Below are 27,432 nucleotides of genomic sequence, written 5' to 3' on the forward strand. Positions count from 1 at the left end.
CTGACATGTAATAACATTTCATGACTTTGCTTTCTCCGCTACTTATAGCACAGTCTAACTCTTTTCAAGATCATTGGTATACTTCGTTGTGAAAATTTTTAAACAGAACTGTATTTATTTTTTCAGCACTGTTTGCTGTCTTAATAAATCTATCGAATATATCATGAGTTCAGCACTAACTATTGCGTGAGAACATTTTCTGTTTAACTGTGAGAAGAAAAATAAATTTAAGGTAATTACACTGAGAATTTTATTGTTTTATACTACTGCTGCAAGTAAAAAGGACATGGTGTGTTTTCTAATGTTTGTTTTACTAACTGCCGAAATAGATATATGCCCGATCTTAGAATTACTTTCTTTTGCATTGTTCTTGAATGGGAATGGAAGGGGAAACATTTAAAATAGTGCAGTATAAAGTGTGCATCAACGTATGTTGTCATTTTTTACCTTTAATATGCTAGTTCAGTGCATTAGAAATATTTATGAAGGTTACCTTGGCAAGTAAGTCTTTTCCAATGAAAGGAATTAAATTACACAAAAGGTTTAGTCAGTCTTCCCAGACTTTATTTTTCAGAATTGACGCACCCTTGGCTCAGGTCTTATTAGTGTGAAAGCTGCACTTATGACACTGAGAGCAGCAGGGAAACAAAAATGGAAGGGCCGTGTATGGTAGAGGAAGACTCCTGGCACGGGTTTGATTATTCCCATCCTCGCAACAAGTCAGCAGGTAGTCTCAGGGTGGTAGGCTGAGACACCCTCAGTCCTTTTGCAGTGACCACTGTGTTGCCAACCCATAATTACCATTTTCAGTGGCTGTTCACCTGAATTTCATTCAACCTACTGCTTTGAGGTCCAAAGCTTTGTGTCTGTCTACTGGCTCTGAAGCACTGAGGGGAGGGAGAAAAACTCAGAAATAAAGCCTAAATTTTCAGTATGTACCTAAATGAGAAGTGTAAATGCTGATGTTGCTAAAATTGATATTGATATTCAAAGCTGTTCTAAGCAGTTCTAAGAACATCAAAAATACATTAGATAAATGCACCAAGTGCCAGTTACACATTTGCTACCTATCACTTCCTGAATATAATTCTCCTTCCACACCCACCTCCAATATTTCTGTGCACTGTTACCTCATAGAAAGGTTAAAATTAAAGGTGTGACCCTAAACGTAGAAAATTGGCCCTACAAATAGTTTTGGATAGAAAAGGAGTTTACTTTCTTAGAGCTGGTCAGAGTTGCTATTCTTTTTAGGGACACCTCATGCATTGAATAAAAATAATTTTAAAGAATGAAGCATTGCTCATGTAGAGTTAATTTTGCACAACTCCTTCTCAAAGCTAGGGCACTGGAAAAATAAAGATCCAATCACTGCTTTAGCCCAGCCGTGCTGCCCACACTTCTCCTTTTGTGCTATATATTTTACTGTGCAATCAGTAATCTATAAAATGCTAGTAACACACTCTGAGAGGTATATACTACTCGTGAAGAATTTCAGCTGTTTTGGAACCAGCACCTTCCTTTGTGTTCAGAAGTCTAATAGAAATCAGTGGGAGGTCTGTGTGCCCAAGAGTTGCAGAATAAGAACCTCAAGTTTTAGAGCCAGTTGCTGCCTGTTGGCAGACAGTGAAAAGAGCAGAGTGTAAAGTCTGCTTGTTTTTAAAGAGCTTAGATAAACCCGTACCTATTTTCCCCTCACCTCGTTCCACATGATTGTGTGGGACCAGATCTTCTGCTGATTATGTCTGCTTTTATTAGTTTTGTGCTACCAAAGGGATTTCTAAGAGCAAGCTCACAGTTTGGCAATACAAATGGAGAGGTACAAAATTGTAAAAGTATAATCAAAGCACAACATTTAATCTGATAATAATGACTGAATCTTCTTTTTTTATTCTTTAATTCAGCCGCCTATTATTGGGTAAATTCAGTAAGATTGGAATGATGTAAAATTAATGTATGTTGATCAAAAGACCAAAAGTGAACTATTCTCCCTTCAAAGAACCCGTAGTATTTCAGGACAACCATACCTTCAGCTCCTTCTTGTGGTATGTGTCTTATAGCCAGTCACAGTAAAGGAGACAGATGCATCCTTTCCTTCGTAGATGAAAATACTAGTGCCACAGTATGGGTCGAAATATTTGTGAAAGTTAAAGGGATGAAATACAAGTCTGACAAAAATTTAATGTATTTTCAATGTTTCCGGAAAGTGGCCTGAATATGTAATTAGCTGATGTAAATGAAGACAATACTTCTTGCCTTTTTTGAGTTTCAAAATTCAACACTCCACATCTGAGGTCCCTGTCACATAATGGTATATTGTAATTGTAAGTTGTGATGATCATATACAGACATAAAGTTCACTTTTCTGTGGGAATGTCAATGAAGCCCTCAAAAAATCTGGGAATTCTGATACAAAGCCTATATAAGGTGCATAACTTCTAATGTATTTAGACCTTTCACTTTAAAAACTGGATACTTAGTGATCTGTGGTCCTACAGAAGGCTCTCATTTCCTTCCTCAGCATGTGTTGAGAAACTTCGCACATGAAATGCTGAAAGTTTTAGAGAGAAAAAATTCAAACTTACATACTTATAAAAGCAAAAATAGTAACAATGTTTATATTACATCTCCTTTTTAATGGGTAAACAAGGAACTAGTAACTTCCCCTTTGACTTCTCCTCAGCTTTTTAAAACAGTTAATCATTAGAGCTTCCTTGAGGTTTTTACTTGTCCGATTTCTGTTCTCTCTAATTTAATCTTCTTTCCTCAAGGAATGAAACGGTAGAGAGGAAGACCAGTTATGACTTCCAGATGTAGGCCCATTTCTTCTGCTGTCTTCTTGTTGAGTCCCAAAAGACTTCTCTATATTGGATGTTATGTATTCACAAGCCTTATGATGGCTTTTTGGGTTCTGGCACTTCGGCCTGTTTATCTCATCTCTAAAAATTCTAAACTCTCGTCATCTTCAAAATCAGCGCGAGTCAGCTTTGAATGGTTCACCCATTTGGATAATTAGCATTACCTTGAGAGGTCAAATGTGTGTTCAGAAGAACTACTGTTATTCTGTTGATTTTAGTCAGAGAAAAGTAAGACAAAACCTTGCAATATCTTTTACATTTATGTACTAGCTTAAATATCACACTAAAACTTTAGCGGGCAAAAAGAGTATTATCAGCATTTTTAGAGGACAGTTTTATGTATGTGAATGAGCTCAACTAGAAGAATAACTTGCACTGCTCTGGCGTTTCAGTATGTCTTTTGCATAACAGAGCTCATACTTATTTAATACATTATTTCATTTTATTTTCATAGTGAAGGCAAATCAGGAAGTAAAAGTGAGAATACTTTGAGTCAGGCTTGTTATCTTGGAATGAAAGCAAGCTTGTCCTAATGTAAAAATAAGTAGCTTGTTACTATGAGCAAATTTAGGGAAAAATCACTGAAAAAATGTTAAACTATTTTTAATCATTCATGATCATTTTGATCATGATACTTAAACATCATTATGACCATTATGATACTTTAACTCACTAGCAGTACTTGTATTTTTTAGAGTTGTTTATAATGTCGTTATAAAATGATAATGAATTGCAAAACAATGTGCACGTTTTCAAGCTAGAATCAAAATTACTTTTTTTAAAAATAATTTTTATGTTTCAATTTTTTACAACTTTTGTAATGATTCATACAGATTTTCTTGCAATTCTTATCACCTATTTTTTGAGAATAGGTCCTATAAATTGAAAGCATTGCAATTTATAAATTTGGTTAATGAAACCAGTACATTATATAAATAACAGTTTAAGACAATTACTATTACATATTCAGTTATTAGGGAAAATTGGTGTATGCTTAATTTAACCAATCAGTGGCTTACTCATTTTAACTGTATATTACGTAGTCTGCTATGACTCTAAATTAGATCTTCCAAACTTCAAAAAATAATTCTTGCATTTGGTTTTCTGTCTTTTCATGATTAACAATCATTCCATAAATAGATAAAAGCCTTTTTATAGTAAGCTTGATTGGTGCTTCGTCACTTAAAAATGATATCAGGATAAAATGACTTTACTTCTCAGAAATTTTGTTTAAATATTGTTACTTAGATTCAAATTGGGAGCTTAGAACAACTTTATAAAAGCACTTAATCAGTAAAGTTGTATTTTTGGGCTCATTTATGGCGTTGATTGCCACGGTCCTGTTGTACAGAGTAGCACAATCAACTTAATTGTAGAAGGAGACCAGTGGAGGAGTTGTGCCTTAGCTACTGCAGTATCACTTATCTATAATTTGCTGCTTGACCTTTTTTGACTGATCCCGTCCATGGGTGTTGTCTCTTGGGCTTTTGGTTTTATTCTGCTTGTGTACATCCACAAAACCTGCATCTGAGACAAAAGCATTCTGACTTTACCATTGACTATGTTTGATAGTAAGCATTTATGCATTAAAGTGAATCTTTGCAGGAGTGAACTTGTTAATTTTTAAAGACTTGTAAGCCACTACTATGTTGTGCATTATGATGTAGCACTCTGCTTATGCTTTTTATGCTGTTGTCACACCCTTTCATGCTCATATAAGAACTGTAATTTGAGAACAGTGCATCATCATAGGTATTTAAATCAAGCCATTAAGGTTTTCTTGCATACTGGGATTTTTTGAAGGGTGAATATATTAGAAACACTCCATTCAAATCAGATTATTTTTGTGTTTAATTTTTATCTTTTATATTTTTTCGTGCTATTCTTGTTTTGATTGTAAATCACAAAGGAAATTTCAAAGAAAAAGGAAGACATTTGATTTTGTTCTGTGATGTCTCAGTATGAGCTAGGATAAGATGATATTCTTTTTCTACAAGTCTTTTTCTTGCAGTTGCCAACACATGAGGATTTTGTATGTATTAAAGAAAACTAAAAATCCCAAACCAATCAAAAAATGATCAAGCTTATAATATTAATAATGACCTCAGCTCAGGACATTAAATTGGGAATTAATGATCAGTTAAGGTTAATGACTCAATGCCTTGAGTCATTAAATTCCAAGAAAATGTTCTGCATTTTGATTGTTTTTGGTTTATTAAAGATAGGTTGTAGAAGTTAAAAAAAAAACAAAAACAAAACACTCTCTTTTGAAATGTGTGCCCAGAAAAAGTAATCATTTTATTACTTGCCTCCTTCTGCAATCCCAGTATAGGTAAAAATCCTGTTATACTTGATGAGAGTTTTTTTAGTCTAGGGATGTAAGGAGCAAAACCTTTGACAGCCACCTCTTTTTCTCTCTTATTTGGAAGTTAATGAAGAAATCCAAATGTCTGGCAAAGCGTAGGTTAACACTGCAGTGTTAGAACTGCGCATCACCTTTTCCAGTGAAATCATTTCAACATGCCCCCTAAATAAGCAGTTATTGGGATATTGCAATAGCACCATATTAGGATCTGTACGTAGGAATACAAACCTTTGGGTATGCATTATATGTAGCAGATACCTATTTGCATTTAGTGGGTAATAAGTATTTTCATTGTAATCTGTATCTAATTTGTATGCTACTTACACAGTCCAGGAGATGGAAAGTTGTATATGTGAGCATTTAACAGACAAGGAGTGTTTAAACCTGAAGCCCTTTAATTATCCTTACTGGGCAGATGTAAGCTGCAGTGATGGCAGTTGTTCAACAATATCTTACAAATAGTTCTTAGTCCTTTTTGAAATAAAGCAGTATATTTGAAGTAAGGTGACTTAGTGAAATTTTCACTTTAAATAGAATAAGGGTTAAATGATAACTTGACTTATCTTTTAAATGACAAAAAATAAAGAAATTGCAAGACCTTTTCACACATTAGATATGTATTGTCATTTATCATCTAGATATCAGGCTAGCAGTGCGAAGTAATAAAACATATCATCGAAAAATGTGCTATAGGTCTGAATCACTCTTTCATTCCACCTCCCAGCTAACTGTAGTATTAAATCAAACAAGCAGAACATTTCCTTAGGCAGCCATTGCCTTTTAATTTCCTGAAGAACCTTAAAATATCATTCATTACAAGTACTACACATATTTGGTTTTTAAAAGTCTCATAAATCAATAGCAGGCTGACTGTAATAATTATTACAAGTTAGTGCATAATTTTCGTGCTGAAGGCTGCATGCAGAACTTTAGCATATGCAAACGAGGCAATTCAAACTGTGTATAGATATTAATATGAAGAAGCAGGTAACGAGGTGCAGGCTATGAATTATGCATCAAGAGCGGCTGATCTTCAATGAGGAAAATGAATTCAGCATGTAATCTAATTAGTGATGGAAGTCTATTACATCTAACTGCAAAAGCAACCGTCCTTGAAACAAATTTATTTACAGTCCATGTTACCACTTGAAACAACTTTGAAATGATGTGTAAGACAACAGCTTAATTGTAAAAATTTTTTGTTTGTTTGTTTCAGTTCTAGACCTGGAAGGCCTCCTAAGAGGACTCAAAGTGTCACCTCCCCAGAGAATTCGCATATCATGCCGCATTCTGTCCCAGGCCTCATGTCTCCTGGAATCATCCCGCCAACAGGTAGGATTGCTAGAAACACGTTAGCTAACCGTTTGCCATCTTTTGCATAGCTGACTGATATCCACTTTATTAATAAATTAACATTCTAAACAAAAACACCCTCATACCACAGATGAGTTCTGTAGTGTGGGTTATAACGTGATTGCTACAGGAACATGTTGTACATAATGGAAATTTTGGTAGCTCAATAAATAACTGAGCAAAATAGTAATCCTTTACTTTTTTTTCCTCTTTACTTGTTCTTTATAAACAAAAACCTTTCAGAGCATGAATTACCTTAGCTATTGTTAGACAATGACCTCCCTATTTTTTTTTCTAGAGAAGATCAGATATCTTCTGATTTTTTACTCCTTTGCTTGATTAGATAGTCATCATGAGTACAGTTGCCTGAAGAAACTGAGTTAGCTACACACGTCTTTCTTAATTTTGCATCCTCAAATTCTATTTTTGGTATGCCTCCTGAGGCCTTATACTCACGTGAAGTCCAGTAGCAATCTGTTTCTCAAACTACTATTTATTTTCTTTAGAAGGTTACTATAATACCTTCTAGCAGCGACTTACTCCTAGACATAGTCTCACTGAAATTATGAAGGACTATGTTGCAGAAAGGCAGTGAATAGACACCTGAAGATGGAGGAACCCAACAGTCAAGCTATTGACTCTGATGCCACATTCTAGCTCTTCATGTTACAAACAATTTAAAATCTCCTGCTTGTTTCAGCAGGAGCTGATCTGAGCTGCTTCCCCAGTTGCTCCTCACTTGTTTGCACAGCTTAATCTCTAGCACCGATGTTCTCTAAGGCAAAGAAAGATAATCTAGAGATCCACATGGAGGATAGGGTTGCTGGGTCCTGGAGATAACAGGGTCAGGATGGATGTTAAAACACTTGCCCCTGTCTGCTTCAGTGTCAGCATGATCCTTGACATGGGTTTTGTCATAGCTGACTAATGCTGTCCAAAACGATGCACAGTTTAAGGAATATCTCATGCCAGAGACTGCTAACAGTTTGGGTGCAGGTATCCTATCTAGAAGGGAAAAGAATTTAGCTCTTTGGACACAAGGGAGCCACCTCTCTTGGCCCTAGGGCCAGGAAACTGTTTTACATAGTGATACAGACATAACAGAACAATTTTATTGGGAACTTAATGTTTTTTGAAAGGCTAAAGATCAATAGCAGGGACAAAATGAGGAAAGGTCAGACAGCTAAGGTGGTAACAGGGTATTAAAGTAAGCAGAGGGAAGGGGAGGGATGGGTTTGAAAGTGTAGATGTGCATGCAGGAAGGGTGTCAAGCAAGCAGGGCTCACAGTGATAGCCTTGGCAGGTGTGACCAGTGAAAAAATCAGTCAGAACAAAAAAAATCCTGTAAGAAAGGAATTATGGGATAAAATCTAATAAATACATTTGATGCAGAGGGGAACAGAACATGAGAATAGGAGATAGGGTCTATATAGGTAAAGTATGAAAGTTTTTATAGGGCACAAGCATTGGTGTTTGTGAGGAAGAGATCAAAAAGTGCAGATGCAAAGGGAAATTATTTGGGGGAATAAGAAAGCAAATATTAAAGAAATAAATGCAGATGAAAAGTAGAAAGGAGATGACATGAAAGAAGTCAGAGAGAAATAAGCAAGCAGAAAAGAGGAAGAAAAAAATGACAACAGAATCATTTTTGGATTTTGTTTTGCAGATAATAAATAAGAGCAGATCCCCTCATGATATAATATCTTCTTTTTTTTTTTTTGCAATTTTTTTATTATAAGGAACAGCTTAAAAAACAAAACTAATGCTTAACGTATCCAGTTCCTCCCTAGTCCTTTAAAACTGGTCATGAGTTAATCATAAAAATGCAGTACGGAAAACACAGATCCAATTTCTTAGAACATCAGCCTACAAAAACAAATGTAGGAACCTTTCAAAATGGTGATAAATAAAAAAAAAAAGAAAATAATTTAGAAGGAAAGACAAGAGGTATGTATAAGATTATAATTCATAGAATATTATTGGGATGATAATGCTTTGCAGGTCTCTGGCAAAAGAGGAAAGGTTTAAATGAAATAGCTATTAAATTTGAACCGATTTCACATTACATGGCTTGCCACAAGAAAAAGAATAAGCATGATTTTTCCAGTTGTGGTGGTGAGTCTCAGAGAGTACAAAAAATGCACACAGTGACCTTAATAGAAACAAGTTCTGGGATATAGTGTTCCACGGAGTATGGCTCAGCAGAGTGAAGGAACTTCATGATAGCAGTGCTATAAGGCAGTCATTCCACCATTTTATAGACAGACAGGTATAAACATGGGCCAAAATTATCTATTCCTGAAAGCTGAAATCAGTGAGTGGTTGTGCATTTACCTTGTGAGTAAGCAGCAAGCACCAAAGCCATTCTCCCAAGAGAGGGCTGTGACTACAGTAGATGATGCAGGTGCCATTTTATATGCTACTGCTTTAGTTGGTAAAAGAAAATCCCTGCCACTTGTGAACATTTTCCATGATATTTTCGCTGTATACTCACAGGGTCACAGAACAGTTGAGGTTGGAAGGCATTTCTTGGGATCATGTAGTCCAAAATGCCTGCTCAAAGCACGGTCAGCTAGAGCAGGTTTCTCAGGACCATGTCCAGCTGTTTTTGAATAAATCCAAGGATCGGGACGCCACAATCTTCTGTATTTCTGTTTGTGCTCATTGCCTCTTGTCCTTTCACTGGATACCACTGAGAAGATTCTGACTCTGTCTTCTTTTGTCTCCTCATCTGATTTTTATATACGTTGATAAGATCCCCTCGAGCCTTCTCTTCTCCATGCTAAATAAGGGGTATCTATCTTGAGCAATCCCTTAATTATCTTAGTGACCTTAAGGTGACTCCTTTGGAAAGCTTAGTAAGTTTGAATACTTTTAGGATCCAGCTATAAGCAGAAAAAAATCAAAATATTAAGTATTTTTTCTTTCCCCCTCTCTCTTTTTTTTCCTAACAAATCCTCCTTTTTCAGTTTTCTGCCTGATTTAATAATCTTAATAAAATCACTAAGTTTCCTTCCTGCCTAAAGGTAGGATTACTATTAGGATTGAGTGATTACTGTGAGTAATCACATATCATAGCACAGAGATCTGAAGATATTGGATATATCTAGGATATACGATGCTATGATTTAATGTATGAATTTTACTTGAAAATTTTCGTATTACTAAGAAACAAAATCTGCTGCATAATACAGAAATAGTATGCATCTATATGTGGAATTACTGATTTCAAAAGGAGGTTGCTATTTTTGCACGTGCCGCTTCTCTATGCAAATAGCATTGCTACAAAACTGTATACTGAGCTTTGTTCATGGAAATTCCATAACTGCATGTAATTTTTGTAGGAGGCCATCTTAAAGATCCCTTGAAAATATGTTCAGTTACTGGTTCACCCTGAAGTTGCATTCAGAGAACGTTTCATTGTCACCTGGAATAGATCTACTTTAGAGAAGTATTTAGGGAACAGGCTAACATAGACTCAGTATAGTAGGAGAAGAAAAGGAGGAAAAAAAGCAGTAATACGCCAAAGTCTCTTTGGGAGCATAAGCTGAAGAAGACAGGATCACCTCTTGGGTGATTTTCTGCCCATTTTATCACCAGATCGTAAAGGTTACCTGCAATTGCTGATCTAATGACTGTTTTTCATTAGGGCAAATTTACAGAATGTTCCCAACTTTGGAAAAGGACTGACCAGCTGACAAGCAATAGTCTCATGCTTATTAAATTAAATGTAGGACATTTGAAGGTGTGATAAAAGGAGAGAGGTGTAACAGGAGAAAATGAAGAATTTGTTAGGTTAAAAACCGCTGATGTAGTTACAAATGAAGCTAGAGATGGAGTCAGCAGAAGAAAGAAGAGTTTGGTACCGATCAGATAGGTATACTGACTTTTCAGTTTATCTGGATAATGCCTTCAAGCCCTTCCAAGACTGGATTGTTCGTCGTAGTTAAATTAGATCCTCATCTCTCTATGGCTGTATCTGCTGCAGATCTTTTTTTTTTGGCTAATGTGCTTTGTAGACTTCAAAAGTTGTCTAAACTTGGAATGGCAGATAATTTTAAGTAATCAGAAAAGCGGCACTGTACTTTTTGAGTACAGTGTGCGATACACATTGTGCTCTACATTTTTTATATTTGTGGTTATTATATGATGGATAAAATATTTCCATTATTTTTACATGAACTTTGAAAGCAATTTTGTTCACTTTTCAATTAATAATTTTGTCATTATTCGTAAGCAGGTGTTTTAGGTTTTGAAACTATTTCATAAAGCTGTTTTTCATTAGGGCAAATTTACAGGATGTTCCCAACTTGATTCTTCTGCAACATGGCCTACTGAGTCTCTAATCTAGGGTACTGAAAAAAGTAACTACAAAAACCTCCTACTTATTTCAGGAGCTGCATTTTTCTCCCAGAGATGAAAAGTGAATATAAAACGCTTTTGGAAATACCTAATTAAGGGCGTGATAAGAATGCTACTTTCTGTATGCATAGTTTTTCCTTTGTCCAGTGATTTCAAAGCACTTGGTATGTTTAATTTTATTACATTAAGTTAATCTCATATTAAGTTAACCTCATTGGCTATTATTATTGTTATTATTATTATTATTATCTTGAACAGATTTGCTTAAATGGTAGGCACTTCTTTCTCCACTTATTCCACATCTTATACTAGACTCATTTTTTCAGTGTAAGGGCTCTTCTGAAACATTCAGATATGTTTGAGTTATAACTAGTTTCCTATATTAAATGCTCTTGTTCTGTTCTTTCCATTTTTTCTCCTTTTAAGTGATAATTTGAAGATGTTGTTTCTAATCTCATTCTTATTTTCTCTCTTGCACTGTGGCCTGAATCAATAAAAATATATTCCAACTTCCACCCTGTGCAAAACTCTCTGAGCCAAGAAGCATTTTTCCGGGAGGATTAGGGCAGGGAGAGAGTTGAAAGGTTTTGTATAGATTATTTCGGCATGGAGGACAAATGGAGTTCACAGATGCAGCTGTTGATAAAGTGTGGAAATGTTTCTTCTAAAATAGAAACTGGAATTATTTAATGCTTAAAGAAAGATTAATCTCATAATGCAATAATTTCATTTTTATTAGCTTATGGTTATTTGATATAGTATTAGGCAGAAGTGAAAGAGAATGGTTAAAATGTAATCATCACTGTTATTTTACCCGCATCATATTAGGAATTACCAAGAAACAAAATCTGTAGTTGAAATTATTTTCTCCTGGTAGTGTCATTTCTGTAAAGTCTTAAGAAAGTATTTAACTTACCGAAATGAATTGTGTTGAGTTATAAGAGTATTTCAGGGTCTAGAAATTAAAATTGTGAGTTATATACTAAGGAAGTTTGAGATACAAACCTGTTATGCAGTTATTTATTTTATGTAGTGCACAAATGTTGAGCCAGTTTATCTGTTGGGAATGAGCTAACATATTGCAAAAGTAAGCATCAAAATCCTACTTTTAGATTGACAAACTGTAACCTAATTCAATAAACTGAATCAGATTACACAAGCATTTTTGTACTTCATTAAGGAAGTAGTCATAATTAATGTGAAAGCTTCTATCATGTTCACTTATTGAAGTATCATGGGAAGATGTCCTGACTAAACTCTGTAAATATACTATTTCATAGTTTGTGGGGTTTTTTTAATTAATGTTTAATTCAGGCCACCTGTGCTTTTCTGAAAGCCCTGTCATGATTTTGTGATATTATCATCCTGTTGAATGGATAGCCTTTTTTTTCTACTTTCATCGCAAGAGTTTTGATAATTAACTGAAAAGCAGTCCTTAGCTCACTAGTTTAAGTTTCAATGAGTCCCTTAAGTTCACTAGTTAATAATAGAGTTGATTTTCTGTTTAGCCACAAATCTTATAAATCTGCCAAAATTAAATTATTCAATTTCAGCACCTATTACAGTAAGGACACAAGACAGGGTGGGAGCATCAGTGCTTAGCTATATAATCTCAGGCATATGCAAATTCATTCTTTTCTGACTTTTGATGTTTTACTCCTCAGCCTTCATTTTAAATGAAGTGTTATAGTAAAATGAAATTTACTCTAGTATATGAACAGAAAATATTAAGTGATATAAATATAAGAATTTACTACAGAGTCCCTGTAATCAAAGGATTGAACTCCTGTGAACAGTCAAAGATTTCTGAAGCTCTTCGAAAGAAAATAGGATATGACTACATGGTTTATTATAAGCAAATGTATGGAAGATCTTCAACCGGGCAGATTATAAACCATTTCCGAATCTAAAGATATTTAACCACATTTGCTTCTTACTCATACCTTATTTTCTGTCTAGCCTTTCCTGAGCGAGAGAAGGGTTTGCATGCCTTTACTTGCAATAAGCCATGTAGACATAGCTGTATTCATTCATAAAATTGGTTTTAAACCAAGAATTACTTACAGAAGTATAACCTTTTTATTAACAAATTTTTAATCAATAAGAACAGGTACATTTTGCAGTATTATACCATATAACACAATATATAAATACACACACACACACACACACATACACAAATAAATATACACATATTAAAAAAAAGTAACATGAACATTAAAGTCATGCAGTCACACATTAAAGGTTAAAAATTCCAAAATCAGAGCTTCCCATAAAAATCTTAATATAGGCTTGTATGTATTCTTTATGGAAGCTTCTCTCAAAATCACTTGAAGAGTCTGTGTTCTTTGTTCTACCTCAGTCTATCTTTCCTGGCTTGCAGTCTCATATCACTAACGCAACAGAAAATGTTCTCCTTTGCTGTACTGTCTCTTTTGCTGACATTTCTATATGAAGAGGAAAAGCTTTCTTTCAGAATAAGTAACATATGATTGTATAGGCTGTTCCTAAATAGCCTCAGGTTCCCAATTTGAGGTTTTGCCTTTGCAACATTGATCTTTAAAAATAGAAATTGATAAAATTTTCAAGTTTTTCAGTAACACAGAACCTTTAGAAATTCTGTTATTTCAGTCACAGAATCACAAAATAGTTGAGGTAGGAAAGGAGATCTGGAGAACAGCTAGTCCAAACACCCTACTCAAAGCAGGATCAGCTAGATCAGCTTTCTCAGGACTGTGTCCAGCTAGTTTTGAATATCTCCAAGGATGGAGACTCTACAACCTGCCTGCGAGAACTGTTCTAATGTTTGACCACCACCTCCATTTTTTTTCAGACATTTCAGTTGAATTTCCCGTATTTCAGTTTGTGCCCATTGCCTCTTGTTCTGTCACTGGGCACCACTGAGAAGAGTCTGGCCCCATCCTCTTTACACCCTCCCATCAGGTATTTTTACATATTGACAAGAACCCCCTGAGCCTCCTGTTCTCCAGGCTAAACAATGCCACCTCTTTCAGCCTCCTTTTTATATGACAGATGCTCCAGTCCCTTCATCATCTTATGGCTGTTCTCTGGACTGCCTCCAGCATGCCAATGTCTCTCTTGTACTGGGAAGCCCTGAACTGGACCCAGCACTACAGCTGTAGTCTCACCAGTGCTAAGTAGAGAGGAAGAATCACCTCCCTCGACCTGCTGGCAATGCTCTTCCTAATGAAGCCCCAGAGGTTGCATGCAGGTTGCAAGCAGGTTGTGGCCTGCTTTGCCAGAGGGGCACAATGCTGCATCATTTTCAACTCGGTGTTGATCAGGACCCACAGGTCTTTTTCCGCCAAGCTACTTTCCCGCTGTGTAACCCCCAGTGTGTGCATGGGTTATTCCTCTCTAGGTGCAGGACTTTGCATTTCCGTTTGCTGAACATTATAAGATTCCTGTTAGTCTATTTGTCCAGTCTGTCAAGGTCCTTCTGAATGGCAGCAAAATCATCTAGTTTATCAACCTCCCGGCTTTGTATTGTTCAAAAACTTGCTGAGAGTGAACCCTGTCCCATCATCCAGGTCATTAGCGAATATACTAAAGTGCACTGGATCCATTGTCAACAAAGCCCATCAAGACTTTGTGCTGCTGGTCACAGCCTTTTGGGCCTGGCACGTCAGCCTGTTTTGAGTCAACCTCACCACAAATTTATCTAGTCTGTATTTCATCAGCTTGTCAATGAGGATGTTATGGGAGACAGTGTCAAAAGCCTTACTAAAGTCAAGATAAGCAATATCCTCTACTCTCCTCTTCGCCACCAAGCTAATTGTTTCAGCTAGAAAGGTGTAGAAGACTATCAGGCTTGCCAGTTCATGCTGACTACTCTCAGTCACCTTCTCGTCCTTATGTTTGGAAATGGTTTCTGGGAGGATTTACTCCATCACCTACCCAGGGATTAAGGAGAGGCTTATGAGTCTGTAGTTGCCCTGATCCTACTTCTTGCCCTTCTTGAAGACAGGAGTGACGTTTGCTTTCGTCCAGTCCTCAGGAATCATCCCTGATTGCCATGACTTTTCAAATATAATTAAAATTGGCCTTGCAATGACATCGGCCAGCTATCTCGGCACTCATGAGTCCATCCCATCAAGCCCCATGGACTTATGCATGTCCAATTTGTTTAAATATTCCCTAACTTGTTCCTCCTCTACTGAAGGTAAATCCTCCTTGCTTCAGGCTTTTCCACCGGTCTCAAGGGCCAGGTACTCATGCAGGTGAATCTTATCAGTGAAGACTAAGACAAAGAAGGGTTCATCCCCAGAGTTTGAAAACTGAACCTTCAGTTTCATAATATAACTACTGTCATGGTGTGAAATGGATGGGCACCACATTACTCAGTCTTGTGGCTATTACTGATTGCCAGATACTTCTAAACCAGGGAATGATCACTGTACCCCAGCTCAGATGGTACCAAGTGGCTTGTGTCGTTGCTTAGGCTTCTTCTGAAGCTTCTTCTTTAGCCACTTCTGAAGTAAACTGGTCATGCCCACAGTAGATAGCTTGTGACCTCAGATCACTTCTACATTCCATATGATTTCCCAAGATATTCCTATTATTTTTTTTTCCAGAGAATTTGATATGAGAGTGTTTCTTAGTCTACTAGAGTTGTATTTTTTAGTATTTGTGGCATGAATCTCAATAAGGACATAAGCGGGTATCTGAAGATTCAAAGCTAGGTTGGAGGACTAGGTTACTGTTGGAGGACTATGTAAGTCAGAAGGAGCCAAACCTCATGCAGGTTTGTCCACTGTCTATTGAGGAGATTCTCTGGACTGAACTTTTCCCATAAATGCTCCCTACCCTTGATTTAGGAGGAAAAAATTGGTTACGTCAAAACACACTGTGGCAGTAAACACTTAGGCAGTACGGATAGTCAATACCTAGACCCAAGAATGAAGTGAAGAGTGAAGTTATTTTACAGCATAGGTTATGCTGTAGTTAGTCCTCTGTTCTACTTGCATCTTATAGCTACTCATTCAGTATTAGGTTGTGACATGTACAGATTTATTACTTTTTTAGTGGAAAATCTGAGGCGAGTAATCTTGATTTCTTTCTGACTTGCAGACTAATTTTGCATTCTGAAGGCTAAGAGTATAACGGTAGTGATTTGTGAATTCTCCCATCTGAATGATATATCTGTGTCAATTCTGTAGGCTCCCCCTACAGAAGGATCATATTCTGTGCAGATGAACTGTTCAAAGATGAGAGTAGCAGGCTTCTAATAATGTCTAGTAATTTTCAGATATTTATAGCTGGGCTTAATCAGGATAGATTTAATGTGATTGGCAAAAAAACATCTCTGTGACTGCAGGATTGTCCCTCATCCAAATTCCAGTTTCTTGTTTCAAATCATAAAAACATGTAAAAAGTCTTGGCAAAAACAAACAAACAAACAGACAAACTTTTCAAAAAAAGGTACTTTACCATCAATGTATCCTATGATACAGAAAACATGCAAAAGTACCTCCCCCAAACTTTCCAAGATAAAAGCTATACATAACCACACAACTGTTGATTCAAATAAAACAATTAAAAATGTCAGTCTCAAAGGCTGACACATGGCAAAGTTACCTGTGACTAAACTTGAACCAAAAAATGGAAGTGCTCACCAGTCATTGCTATAGCTTCCTGAATTCCAGCTTACTGATATTTATAATTGAAATGAAAGTTATTTACAAGATGCATATTGCAAAGAACACTGATTGCTTGAAATGAAAAATTTATTTATGAGATATGTTTTACAGAATGCACTGATTTTTTCACAAAATTAAATTATTCAGAATGGAAGCCTATCAATTTTAGGAAATACTGAGCTTCTCTTGTCGCTCAAATTTCAGGCAAGGTCTTTCAATAGAAAAACAGCAAGATAATCATAAACCTGTGTCTGGAGTTTTTCTTATTATAAACTTGAGATTTTTTCCAACCAAAATCTTTCTTTCTGCTTGGGATGTTTAGCCAGAATAATTTGATATGCAATCACTTGAGAAACCAATCTTTTACCAAACAAATAGTGCATTACCATTTTAAACATCAAGTGGAGAGTATTGTTTTAATTAACACTGCCAGTAAAAGTGAACCTAGGCTGCTAAATTTGGAGTAATATATCAGTCTTATAAATGCTAAGTAAGTCTCTCATTTAAATGATATTAATTGTTCTATCAATATAGTAAAATGGTATGTGTAAGGGTACACATAGCCAGATCTGGTACAAAGCGCAATATCAACTCATCTCTAACTATGGTTCTGTGATGTTAGGTTCTTGGATGCCACCAAGATGCCTCCTCCTTTCCTGTAGAATTAGACTATTTTTTGGCCTTGGATAATATAATCAATGAAGTGTAAATGTTTTTTTCTCTTCATTTATATATGAACTGCTAGAGCTATATATGGTATTCAGTAAAAGATAACTTCAGATTTTTATGGTCTAAAGTTATGGTCCGTGATTGCATTATAGTATATTTGGGGAGTCTCTAAAATACAGGAAGAAACTGGATCTTGATGTATTTAACACAGTTTTATAATTTTTTTGGTCAAGCGTCATTTTTTAATATGACTGTTAAGAGCAATATCTGCTGTGCAGTGTCTGTTTCCAGGTCTCACGTGGATAATTAAATGCAAAGACAATATCCAGAGAAGATGTCAGGTAACATAGGGTTCTTTTTGTTATATGATGTAGGAATTAGGTGAACTTAAAAATTTACTAAAGTAAATGAAACATCAAGGAAAATAGGTGTGAGCAAGCACCATTAGACCTGGGCAACCTTAGATGACTGCAGCTCAAGCAGAAAAGAATGAGATACAAAATGTATTAGTTAATTTTCTTAATATTTGTTTAAGCCGTGTGTTTGATAATAGCAGCTTGGAAGGGTCAAGCATCTAATCATCACATCATACCTAACCTTCCAGGCAACAAGCTTATAGAACACAAAATGAACTTAAGCAGTTTTCCAAGGAGAACCAGTCGCTCTATGAGTTGCCCTTTGGACTTACAGCTCTAGTAATGTCGCCTGCATGAATTTTATAGGACATGGTAGCATACGATCAGAATTATAATGAATCTATTATCAGTTGTTCACAGTGTACTGTATTGTTGTTGTTACTAATGTTGTGTTATGCAATATGTAAGAGCTAACAGAAAGCAGACTTAACTGGAACATGGTTTTTAAGGAGAGGAAGGCTGTTCTGGTTCAAGTCCTGCTCTCAGGACCAAGGCTAGATTGTTGTGGGAGCTTGATTCCAGATCCTACGCCAGTTGCTTAATTCTTTCTCTCTTTTTTTTTTTTTTTATTGCTTTACCTGGAGATCAGAGTGTACTGCACTGTGATGTAAAATTTACCATGTTGTAAGCTGTGCTAATGAACTGCATTGCAAATATAAAAAAACTGTCATTATTTTTTGCTCGGGGAACTGTCTCCAGCATTTGTGGTTTATGCAAACTTGAGCCGTTGGTCTGAGCTTCCATGCATTCAAAATGCTAAATTTGAAAACTTCGTTTTACTTTTTTCAGGTGAGAAAACTTATTTTATTTCTACAAGGTGCAGAAATAGGTAGCTACCTTAACATGTCATTTGCCTGATGTGTGCCTGAGACAAGTGAAAAGGAAAACAGAGCTGAATGGAAAGGGTAGGATAGGGAGACAGCAAAAAATTCCCGTTATACACAGACAAAACAGTATGCATGGGCTCTGTTAAAGGATCTGAGTGATATAAGAAATCTCTTCCTAAAAAAAAAAAATACAAAAGATAAAGGAAGGAGAAAGATCTGAGTATGAATAAGGATCTGCAAAAAGGTGAAATATGTAGAGAGAAAAATCCACTATCCCAACAAATGCAGTAAATGTTGACTTTTTAAATGATCCTATAGTACCACATTGATACTCTCTTTATCTTCCCTACCTTTTACAGGTCATGATATTTTCATGTCTTTCCTAGACTGCAAGACATTTGCTTTGTATGAACTGTTTCACTGCATGTGGTACTGCTACACTGTGTTGAATTCAGTGTATTTATTTAGGTAATCACACCTATGTATATATATATTTGTGACTATTATTTATTAATGCACTAATGTGAAAGTGTCTTAACAGCCTTAATTATTAGAATATAGTACTAGTAAAAGCACATGCATACTTTTTAGCATTTGCACTTTGATATTTTCATGTTTACTGTTTTTTTTTGATAGTATTATGAAAAAGCTGTAAGCAAGAAAATTCATTTCTTAACTGAGAAGAACATTAATCTGAGCCCCTGCCACAGTCCTGGTGGCTACCTTTTACATGTGCAACTGTTTTTGTGTGGGTTGGGGGAAGTGAGAGTTCTTTATCCCTTGGAATAACCAACTCATTTAATGCAATGCAACGTCATTTACTTGCTATTGTCTATTAATTCATAACTATTGAGAAGTTACAAAACTACTTTTTGTGTGTCTTTGTGGCATTGCTGTCAGAGGTTGTGCTCTCTCAACAGGGCTTATCTAAGAAGCTTTATTTTGTCTTTGTGAAATGTTTTTAGTTATGAATGTTTTACAAGAAACTCTTAAATCATCTCCTTTCAATCCACTCCTAATTGCAATGAGACACTCCATTCAAGCTGTCAACAAAGAATAAACTGTTACTGCTAGTAGTATTAGAGATGTTACTGCTGTTACACATGGACATTTAGAAAGATTCTTAGAGTGAGGAAAGTGTCATTGTTATTATTATACTATGTTGATGAGGTCATCAACAATTAATGACGCATTAGTTTCTGAATACACAAACAGTGTCATGCTGGAAATGAGTAAGTTGGAGAAAGGGAAACTGCACCTAATCAAAACAAAATTAATAATGACACCAATTGGATCTAGCTCATCAAAATCCATGGCAATGGTAGATAAATAGACAATGTACTACCAATTTTTACCAAAAGATAAAGTTTTGTCAATATTACCTTTTTGTTACTTGGTGGGTGAGATTTAGAGTGATGTAGAGGAAGTAGAATGATTTGTGCTTGGTCTATGAAATGCGGGGATGCATCTACTAAATTTCCTTTTCACTATGTTTGTTATGCTGTTTGTTATCACAGGCACTAAATCCACGCCTATGGCTTGAAAAATCCAGTTGCCCATGTTGAAAGGAAAGTAAATAGAATAACATTATTTTCTGCAGATTGTACTTTTTTTGAAGAACATTTCTGGCACTTACAGTGAAAATACAGAGTTCAAAGCATAAGATGGTATCAATCACATATTCCAGTGATCTCCAGTATGATTGCACCAGGTTACTGGGATTACCTTGCTAAGAATCATGAAAATCAGGGGTAAGGTCTTAAGTAAACAACATCACTAAATGCATGATATCACTGATACATTTTTTTTCTGGCAGTAAACTAATTCTTTAATGATATATTATGATATGCATATATGCATCAATCTAAAATAAGGAGACCTAGATAAAATTACTGTATTAGAATACTGACTCTGTAATGTCACTTAAGCTTGGACTTCAAAGTGTGGGAAAAGGTACTTAACACAGTGCAAGCAGTGACAGTTTTTCTGTGTGCCCTTGCTTAATGAATGCATGTGAATATGGGAATAAAAGGACCGTATTGCTTTATCAGTTTAGTAACCAGGTAACTTGCTGCATCGTAACAACGCTGTAAATAGAGAAAAAAAAAATTCAGAGTTTCATCAGTATTCAGTGCAAACATTTAGGAAAAAGGGTGATTTATTGTGAATCAGTACATTTGTTTTGAAAAATATCTCAAAAGATTCTAGTACATTAATATTTCATTCATTTTAAGTGGAAGACGACAGTAGTTCCCGCACACTCAGTCACTATGTGACAAAACAATTTTTGAAGTAATTTTTTTTCCTGTATTGAAAGCTCCAAATATATTCTGCCTTTCAAGTCTCAGGTATGCAGAGATTGGACACACCGAGGATAGCAGAGTCCTAGAAACGAATAGTGAAAAATACAGCACTCTTGCTTCTAGAGTTTATAGCAATGTGAACTGAGTATTTATGGAATATGGGATAACCCTTTATAAAATAGCGTCCGGCTAATATTTAATAAAGAATGATATGAGGGAGTGAGATTTTCGTGGAGCCCAAATAAGTATTACCACAGTGGATTATTCCTCTTAAGTTAGAAAAAAGAATGCTTGCTTCCTAGGAAGGCCTGAGCAGAGATGGCTACGTATCCTATACTTTTCCTGTAAAGAATATGACTTTTCGGGGTGCATCTATACCAAAGGATACAGCAATTCAGAGCTGTGCTTTGGCTTAGAGGCAAGTTTGCACGCTGCACCTTGCAGCTGTGCATCTCAACTCTTTCTCTTCTTCCACTCCTCCCTGAACTTACTTTCTGAAAAAGTCTACTTTTTATGAGCCAAAAACACAGTGAATGTGTTATTGATTAAATAGTAAAGATAGCTGGGTGCTAATGCTTCAGCCCGTATTCCTTGCTTAATTTTCTGGAGTCGATGAAGTAGCTGGGTTTGTGTGGAAACAGAATTGGGAAATTTCTAATGAAAAATGGAGGCACCTTGCCAACGTTGTAACTGGCAGGTAGTATGGTTTGGAGGTTTATAATTTACATCATAGATGCTCTACTACAACCAAGGTTAGAACGTAATTTCTTTTGTGAATGTGGATTTACTTCAAAGTTGGGATTACTGTTATAGAAATTGAGGCCAGTATATATTTGGTGTGTATATACTGTAAAATTACTACATTTTCCAAAGATAAATATTTCACTTGTAGAGTTTCTGGTGCCATTTTTGTTGAAGTATACTAGAGGCAAATTTTGTAGGGAAAATTTTAACTTTTACTGGACCAAGTGCCATAGCTGGCAAAAATTTACAAGCTTTTGGAACACAAGCACTTACTCATGACTGCTGAATAATGTTAATCACTCCTACGATCAAAAAACATCTGAAAACAATTAAAAATGCTCATAAGGAAACGCTGTTTTAAGCGTGAGCAAGTTGGTTTCTCCATCTCCTGCTCAATAGTTGGATACCGTTTGTCAAATGAATGTTAACAATGAAGACTTTTTTCATTGACATCCCATGCAGTACACCCTTTTTTGACTTCTTTAATTGCTTTCTCCTTTACTCCAGGAGAAACTTGTTCCTGCGAATCTCTTTTTGATCTGCATTTACCTTTTCTCTTTATTACTCCTGTTCTGGAGGCTCCTGTTTGTTAACTTTATGAACAAGAAGAAGGAAAAAAATATATTTTTCTATAGGTGCAGTGCAGTTTTTCTTGTGCAGAAAAAGAAGCTCTCAGTCCAAACACAGGATAATTACCATATCCACATCCACTCAGAAATTCAAAGAAATATGAGCTGATTTTGCATTTAGAGGCAAATCTTCTAAATTAATCTTTTTTATAGAAAATACAGGCTTACCATGAGATAAGAGGTTATGCCAATATGCCACATGCTCCTGTAACTGCTAATGTCTAAGTCTTTAAGTTATAGATAATCTTTCACATTTTTTTTCCCAACAGACTTCTGTCTGCATAGTTTTCTCAAGTAAAGTGTTTAATTTTTGGTTACATTATAATTGGTAGTTGCGGTCCTTTTGGTGTCAGTACTATTTGTATTATTATTATGATGTTTTACAATTGTTTTTGTTTGTTTTAATCTCCACTTATAGTACCAGGATAGAGTGAATTTACTGATATTGATCCCAGTGTTAAGTGCAGTGTTCAAAAGCTGTATCATCTCAAAACAGCTTGAGCTGTGAGTCACATGCTCTGGGTAAATACTCACTTTTATTCTATGTGAACGGGGATGTTCCTAGAATTTGCTGCAGGTGATCTGATACCTCACCTTTGTCTGTGACTTATTCTCACCTAGTTCTCCCTCTCCCCTTTATAAAGTCCCAGAACAGTTGTGAGGGTGAGTAGTTTAATTAGTCTTCCTTATTCCTACTCCTTCTGTTTATTTAATATTCAGATATATTTCATTAAGTCCTCAGTAATGGAAAGAAATCCTTTTGGTACTTTTAACGGTTGAAAAGAGCACCAGGACTTTGTTGTAGAAATAATAATGTACTTATTTGTTGTAGAAATAATAACGCAGAATATTGATTTATTTTTCAGACTGTAGTTTCTATTAAGTAACCAAGTAAGTTAATAGAGTTAGTAGGTAGCCCAGATATAAACTAGGGCATAGGCAAAATAGAAGGCTATTTAATCTCGTCCTTATATATCTTGTGGTCAAGTTGGATGAAGTTTTTTGCCAATGCATTTAACTTCATTTCTGTCTCCCGGATGAGACTGTCCTAATTCAGTGTAGCCACAGAAACATTTGCCCTATCCTTGGTACATCGTTTTATCTTTGTGAAAAAAGTTTGTGGTAAGTGGCTTTGTTGTTGTTGTTTGTTTTTCTGTATAATTCAATGCAGTTTATATAACCTCTCAGATAGCCCTGTCTTTTGGAATTGTATTTGAATCTGCTTCATTGCTCCTTTTAGAATTATTCATGACTTAATTGTATTTATTCACTTAACACAGATCCATCTGTGGCCTGCTCCCAAAAGAAGGCTCCTCATTTCATCCTCCGTCACTAAACGCTAACGTCTCATGTGTTGCTTAGCTCCATTTCACTTTTTGTGCAGTGCTGTTCCTATGGTTACTTAAAGTGATCCTCTTTAACAGTTTTCAGTATAATTCTTTCACTTTTTATTTGTTGCTTTGGTATGGTTTCTGTTGCCTTGAATTTATCTGGGTACTTAAAGGTCACTTTGTAATTATCTTACAAGATATGCAGTCTTTTAGAGCTCAGCGTCTTTTTCAGAGATGTGAAAGACTCTGAGGGTTCTTTATAACCTAATCAACATGTAATTTTGTGTGTATGAGTATTGATATCATGGTGCCTGGTGTGATGCTTTCTCGCTCTTTCAAATATTTTTGATTAGGCCACTAACTTTTGACTACTTCTCGGTCTTTCAAATAGAAAATACATAAATCTCTTCCTCCTGTTTTTGCAAAACGGAGTGGTTTTTGAAAATTTTTCTGATCTTTTCACCATTTACTTTCCTTTCTAATTTAGACTGTTGCATTTTTCTCCATCAGATATAGACACACAGAGCCAAAATAAAGCAATGATGCTCAGTTTAATTTCACCTCCTGGTTTTGATTACAAGTCTAGAAAGTGCATGAAATGTAACTATATTTTGACAGGATTATTAGTTTGATTATAGACATCTTAATGCTGCTGGTTCAGCCTCAATAGATTTATTATTTCCCTTACTCTTTAGCAGATTGACCAGTCGAATCCTTTATCCCACCAAAATAGGCTAATCTAGTAGATCTGGAAGGAAGGCCATTAATAATGCTTTTTTTTAGGAAAAAATGAATAACTAAACACTGATAAACAGAGAAGCTGCAAATTAAAAGGGATTTGCAGTGCTAACATTGCTTATTATGTTTCCTAACTTCATTTCATGTCCATTTTCCCAAATGGCTATAGAAAATACGGACTTGAATTCTTACTCCTTTTTTTCTCTCTGCTCTTTCATGTTTCCTAGCTTCTTCTCTGAAATCTTTCACACATTCTAATAATTCAAAATTGTATTATTTTTTCTTTCGCATACACTTTCTAGAAGAAATTTCACTGAGAAAATGAATACTTTTCAGAAATCTTTAGCTTTTTATAATTGTCACCGAAAAAGAGCATTTCCAGAACTTTCAGACAAATTACCATACGTTTATCTTCTCTTGCTGCCTTTGCCGTGTTTTCAATAACAAATTGTTGAAAAAAATACCTGCTAAATGGCATTAAAATATTACTTGCTCTATAGCATCATATTAAATAACATTTATAAATAGAATTTTCAGTTTTTAAATTATAATTTTAATGCAAAGTTTGGCAAATTTAATTTTTGAATCATTTTTCTTTTTTTCTTAGTATAAATTTCCCACCTGCTTCATCCAGCTGGAATTCCGTAATTCTCACGAGCATGGGCCATCTTTTTGATGTTGAAGCTTTCAGGAATCCATGCTAACTGTCTTTATGTTTTGCTGCTGCCATCTACTTTTTTCATCTGGAATATGCTATATAAGAGCACTTTATTTAGAAAGACAGCTACTGAGCGCAGAGCTTTCTTGGCACAGATGTTAAAACAGTTTCAGCCTGTCCTGAAAGCCAGAAGCATAGGGAAAGCTGTCAGGTTTTTATAAATTCTTCCAAGAGTTAGAGATAATTTCTAATACTTCTCTCTGTTTTGTCGGCCACCCTCTTCAAGAAGGTGGAATAAAGAGCATATTTATAGTACCAAAGATATCGCTTGGCATTAGTCCAGGTGCATCAGTATTATGACATGACTAAACTGTTTCCATTCCTGAGTTAGTACCTCTGTTGCACTGCACCAAGTGAACGTGCTAGTGCAGAAGTCTCTGTACTATTCTATACTAAATTAAATAAATAGGCCCATAATCATCACTGAGCATCATCCCTTCAAGTTCATTCAAGTGAACAGGAGAGCTACGTACCTCTGATCATGTTTGAGATTCTCTGTATATGCAAAAGAATTCATATTTTCCCTCTAATAAGGAGCTCAGACACTCTCCTCTCTCTCGTGCCAACCACTTCCAGTGAGGTATTGGATTCTGTATGAACGCAGCTTGGGCGCTTGCTGATGTGCAGCTGATTTCCACCCCCTGTTCAAGACTTGGCAGGAACTTTGGGGGTGAAAGTTCTTGTTCAGTAGAATTCCTACTGATAACCCTGTTACTGCTGATGGGGGCCAGGTTTTATCAGTAATCCAGCTGGGAAAGACTCGGTCCAGTAGAAGATTAGCATTCTTTAGCAATATGTACTCTGGCATTAAATCTAGTTTTTGATTAAAAGGTGAATGTCTATATTGTGAAATCAGTTTGCCTCACTAATTTGATTTTAATAGGAAGTTGAATACAGGGGGAAAAAAAAGAACTGGCAAAGTATTTGAAAAAAACTGATGGAAGGTAAGAGAGCTAATAGAATTCAAAGTGATTTTTCTTGTCTGTCTTGTCTATCAGTAACTCTTTAACTTTTGGTATAAAAACTAGGGTCCTTGAATTTTGGAGTTAAAAACCAGTACATGTTCTCAGTACATAATCTGCTTCCTTTGGACAGATACATTAGCTACAGAGATAGTGATTATATATTATAAAAAATACAAAAAAAAGTTGTATAAATGATTATATCACTTAAAGTTTTGAATTGCTCCAGAAAAATTCTTGGGGGTCCTGTTACTTGAATAATAAAGAATATGAGATTTTCCAATGGGATAACTATGGCATCAGCCATTTACCAAGTGCTTATGTACCTGTTGCTGCTTTCTAGCTCTGATAGGTTTGAATGTTTAAAAAAAATTTAAAAGAGGTGAAGAATTAATATTTTGAAAATTCTACCTTTAACAGAAATGAAATTTTTGTATTTTTAGCCATGCAGACAAGTTTAGGTCTTGTTCCTCCCATCCTCTGATGGTATTAGTTTAATTGTTTGGGCCCTCATGCCTTGGAACAAAAAGGTTGGGGTTTTTGTTTGCATTTTTTTTTTTAAGAACAATGTAAACAATGCATCTTTTTGTTGTTTATTTTATTTTGCTGAGATTTTAAAGTCTAAAATGTTTTTAATATTCGTAAACTAGATTTAAATAATACTGAAATAGCTTTATAGTCATTCTTTATGAATTAAAAAAATAAAAACACTTCTAAAGGAAGTATGCACCTACAAATGGAATTCCAAAGCACTGGTTCATTATTTTTTCCTTAGGATCTGCAAGCATACGGGTAAATATTGTCACTGTATCTTCACTGTTGAGGGGAGAAACTCATCTTCCCTAGCTTTAGCGATCTAAGTTACCTGTTGGGGGGAGATTCATCTGCCAGAAGTTAGTATGTGTGAAATTTAGGTGTTGAAATCTTAGCTAATCACCTCATTTCGTAGCCAATGGAAAGTAACAGACATCTCTGGAGGGTGAAACCTCTCACCGTAAGATAGGTCACGTGAATCACCTTCTGGAGTTGCCTTGTTTCTCCATTGACTGTAGGCAACCTGGAGGAACAGTTAAGGCTCAATGCTTAAATTTTAGAAAGCTAATGTGAGGTGAGATGGGTCACTTCCTGAAGCTGCCAATGTAGGTAAATTACTTTAAAAGTGTGGCTACAGAACTGTGTCCAGGTGTTGTCTAGTAGGTAATTTTGTGGAAATGATCAATATGTGTTTGAGGTAGCTTACAATGTTCTGAATATAAATAAGAACTTTTTTGTATGTTAATAGTTACATAAAATGTTATGTAAAACACACATGCCATTTAGCAGACAGTCAAAGTGCATTTTAGTCTGGGATTGAAACCCCTGATATCCCTCTGGATTCAGTGTGCTTTGTGTCTGTTACTGGGTCCTGGTAAATGGGTTCATGACATTACAGGTACATATCATTTTTAGTGCACTTAAAAAACTGATAGTCTTTGAATGTGGTAATGAATTAACACTCCA

The 27,432-nt window shown here is 35.6% G+C and overlaps 1 protein-coding gene and 1 long non-coding RNA gene across 12 annotated transcripts in view; one reads left to right on the forward strand and one right to left on the reverse strand.

Moving 5' to 3' along the window:
- On the reverse strand, window positions 1-25,674 carry LOC104147470 (uncharacterized). Of its 5 annotated transcripts, XR_694903.2 has the most exons (5): window positions 25,444-25,602; window positions 24,874-25,089; window positions 11,852-11,890; window positions 9,068-9,458; window positions 1-4,382 (listed from the first exon to the last, which is right to left on the reverse strand). It is a non-coding gene; the product is annotated as an uncharacterized lncRNA (long non-coding RNA). The 5 variants fall into 5 exon arrangements; XR_694902.2 differs by lacking the exon at window positions 9,068-9,458 and having other exon boundaries at window positions 25,444-25,674; XR_011138587.1 differs by lacking the exon at window positions 1-4,382 and having other exon boundaries at window positions 6,573-9,458.
- The window catches only part of DACH1 (dachshund family transcription factor 1), a 364,372-nt gene that overhangs the window by 146,678 nt on the left and 190,262 nt on the right, over window positions 1-27,432 (forward strand). For all 7 annotated transcript variants that reach the window (XM_068929669.1, XM_068929671.1, XM_068929670.1 and 4 more), the window contains exon 2: window positions 6,437-6,552. In XM_068929669.1, coding sequence (XP_068785770.1) covers window positions 6,437-6,552 — 116 coding nt within the window. The remainder of the gene's footprint in view (window positions 1-6,436; window positions 6,553-27,432) is intronic.

Source organism: Struthio camelus, chromosome 1 (assembly GCF_040807025.1).
Source record: "Struthio camelus isolate bStrCam1 chromosome 1, bStrCam1.hap1, whole genome shotgun sequence".
Lineage (NCBI taxonomy): Eukaryota > Metazoa > Chordata > Aves > Struthioniformes > Struthionidae > Struthio > Struthio camelus.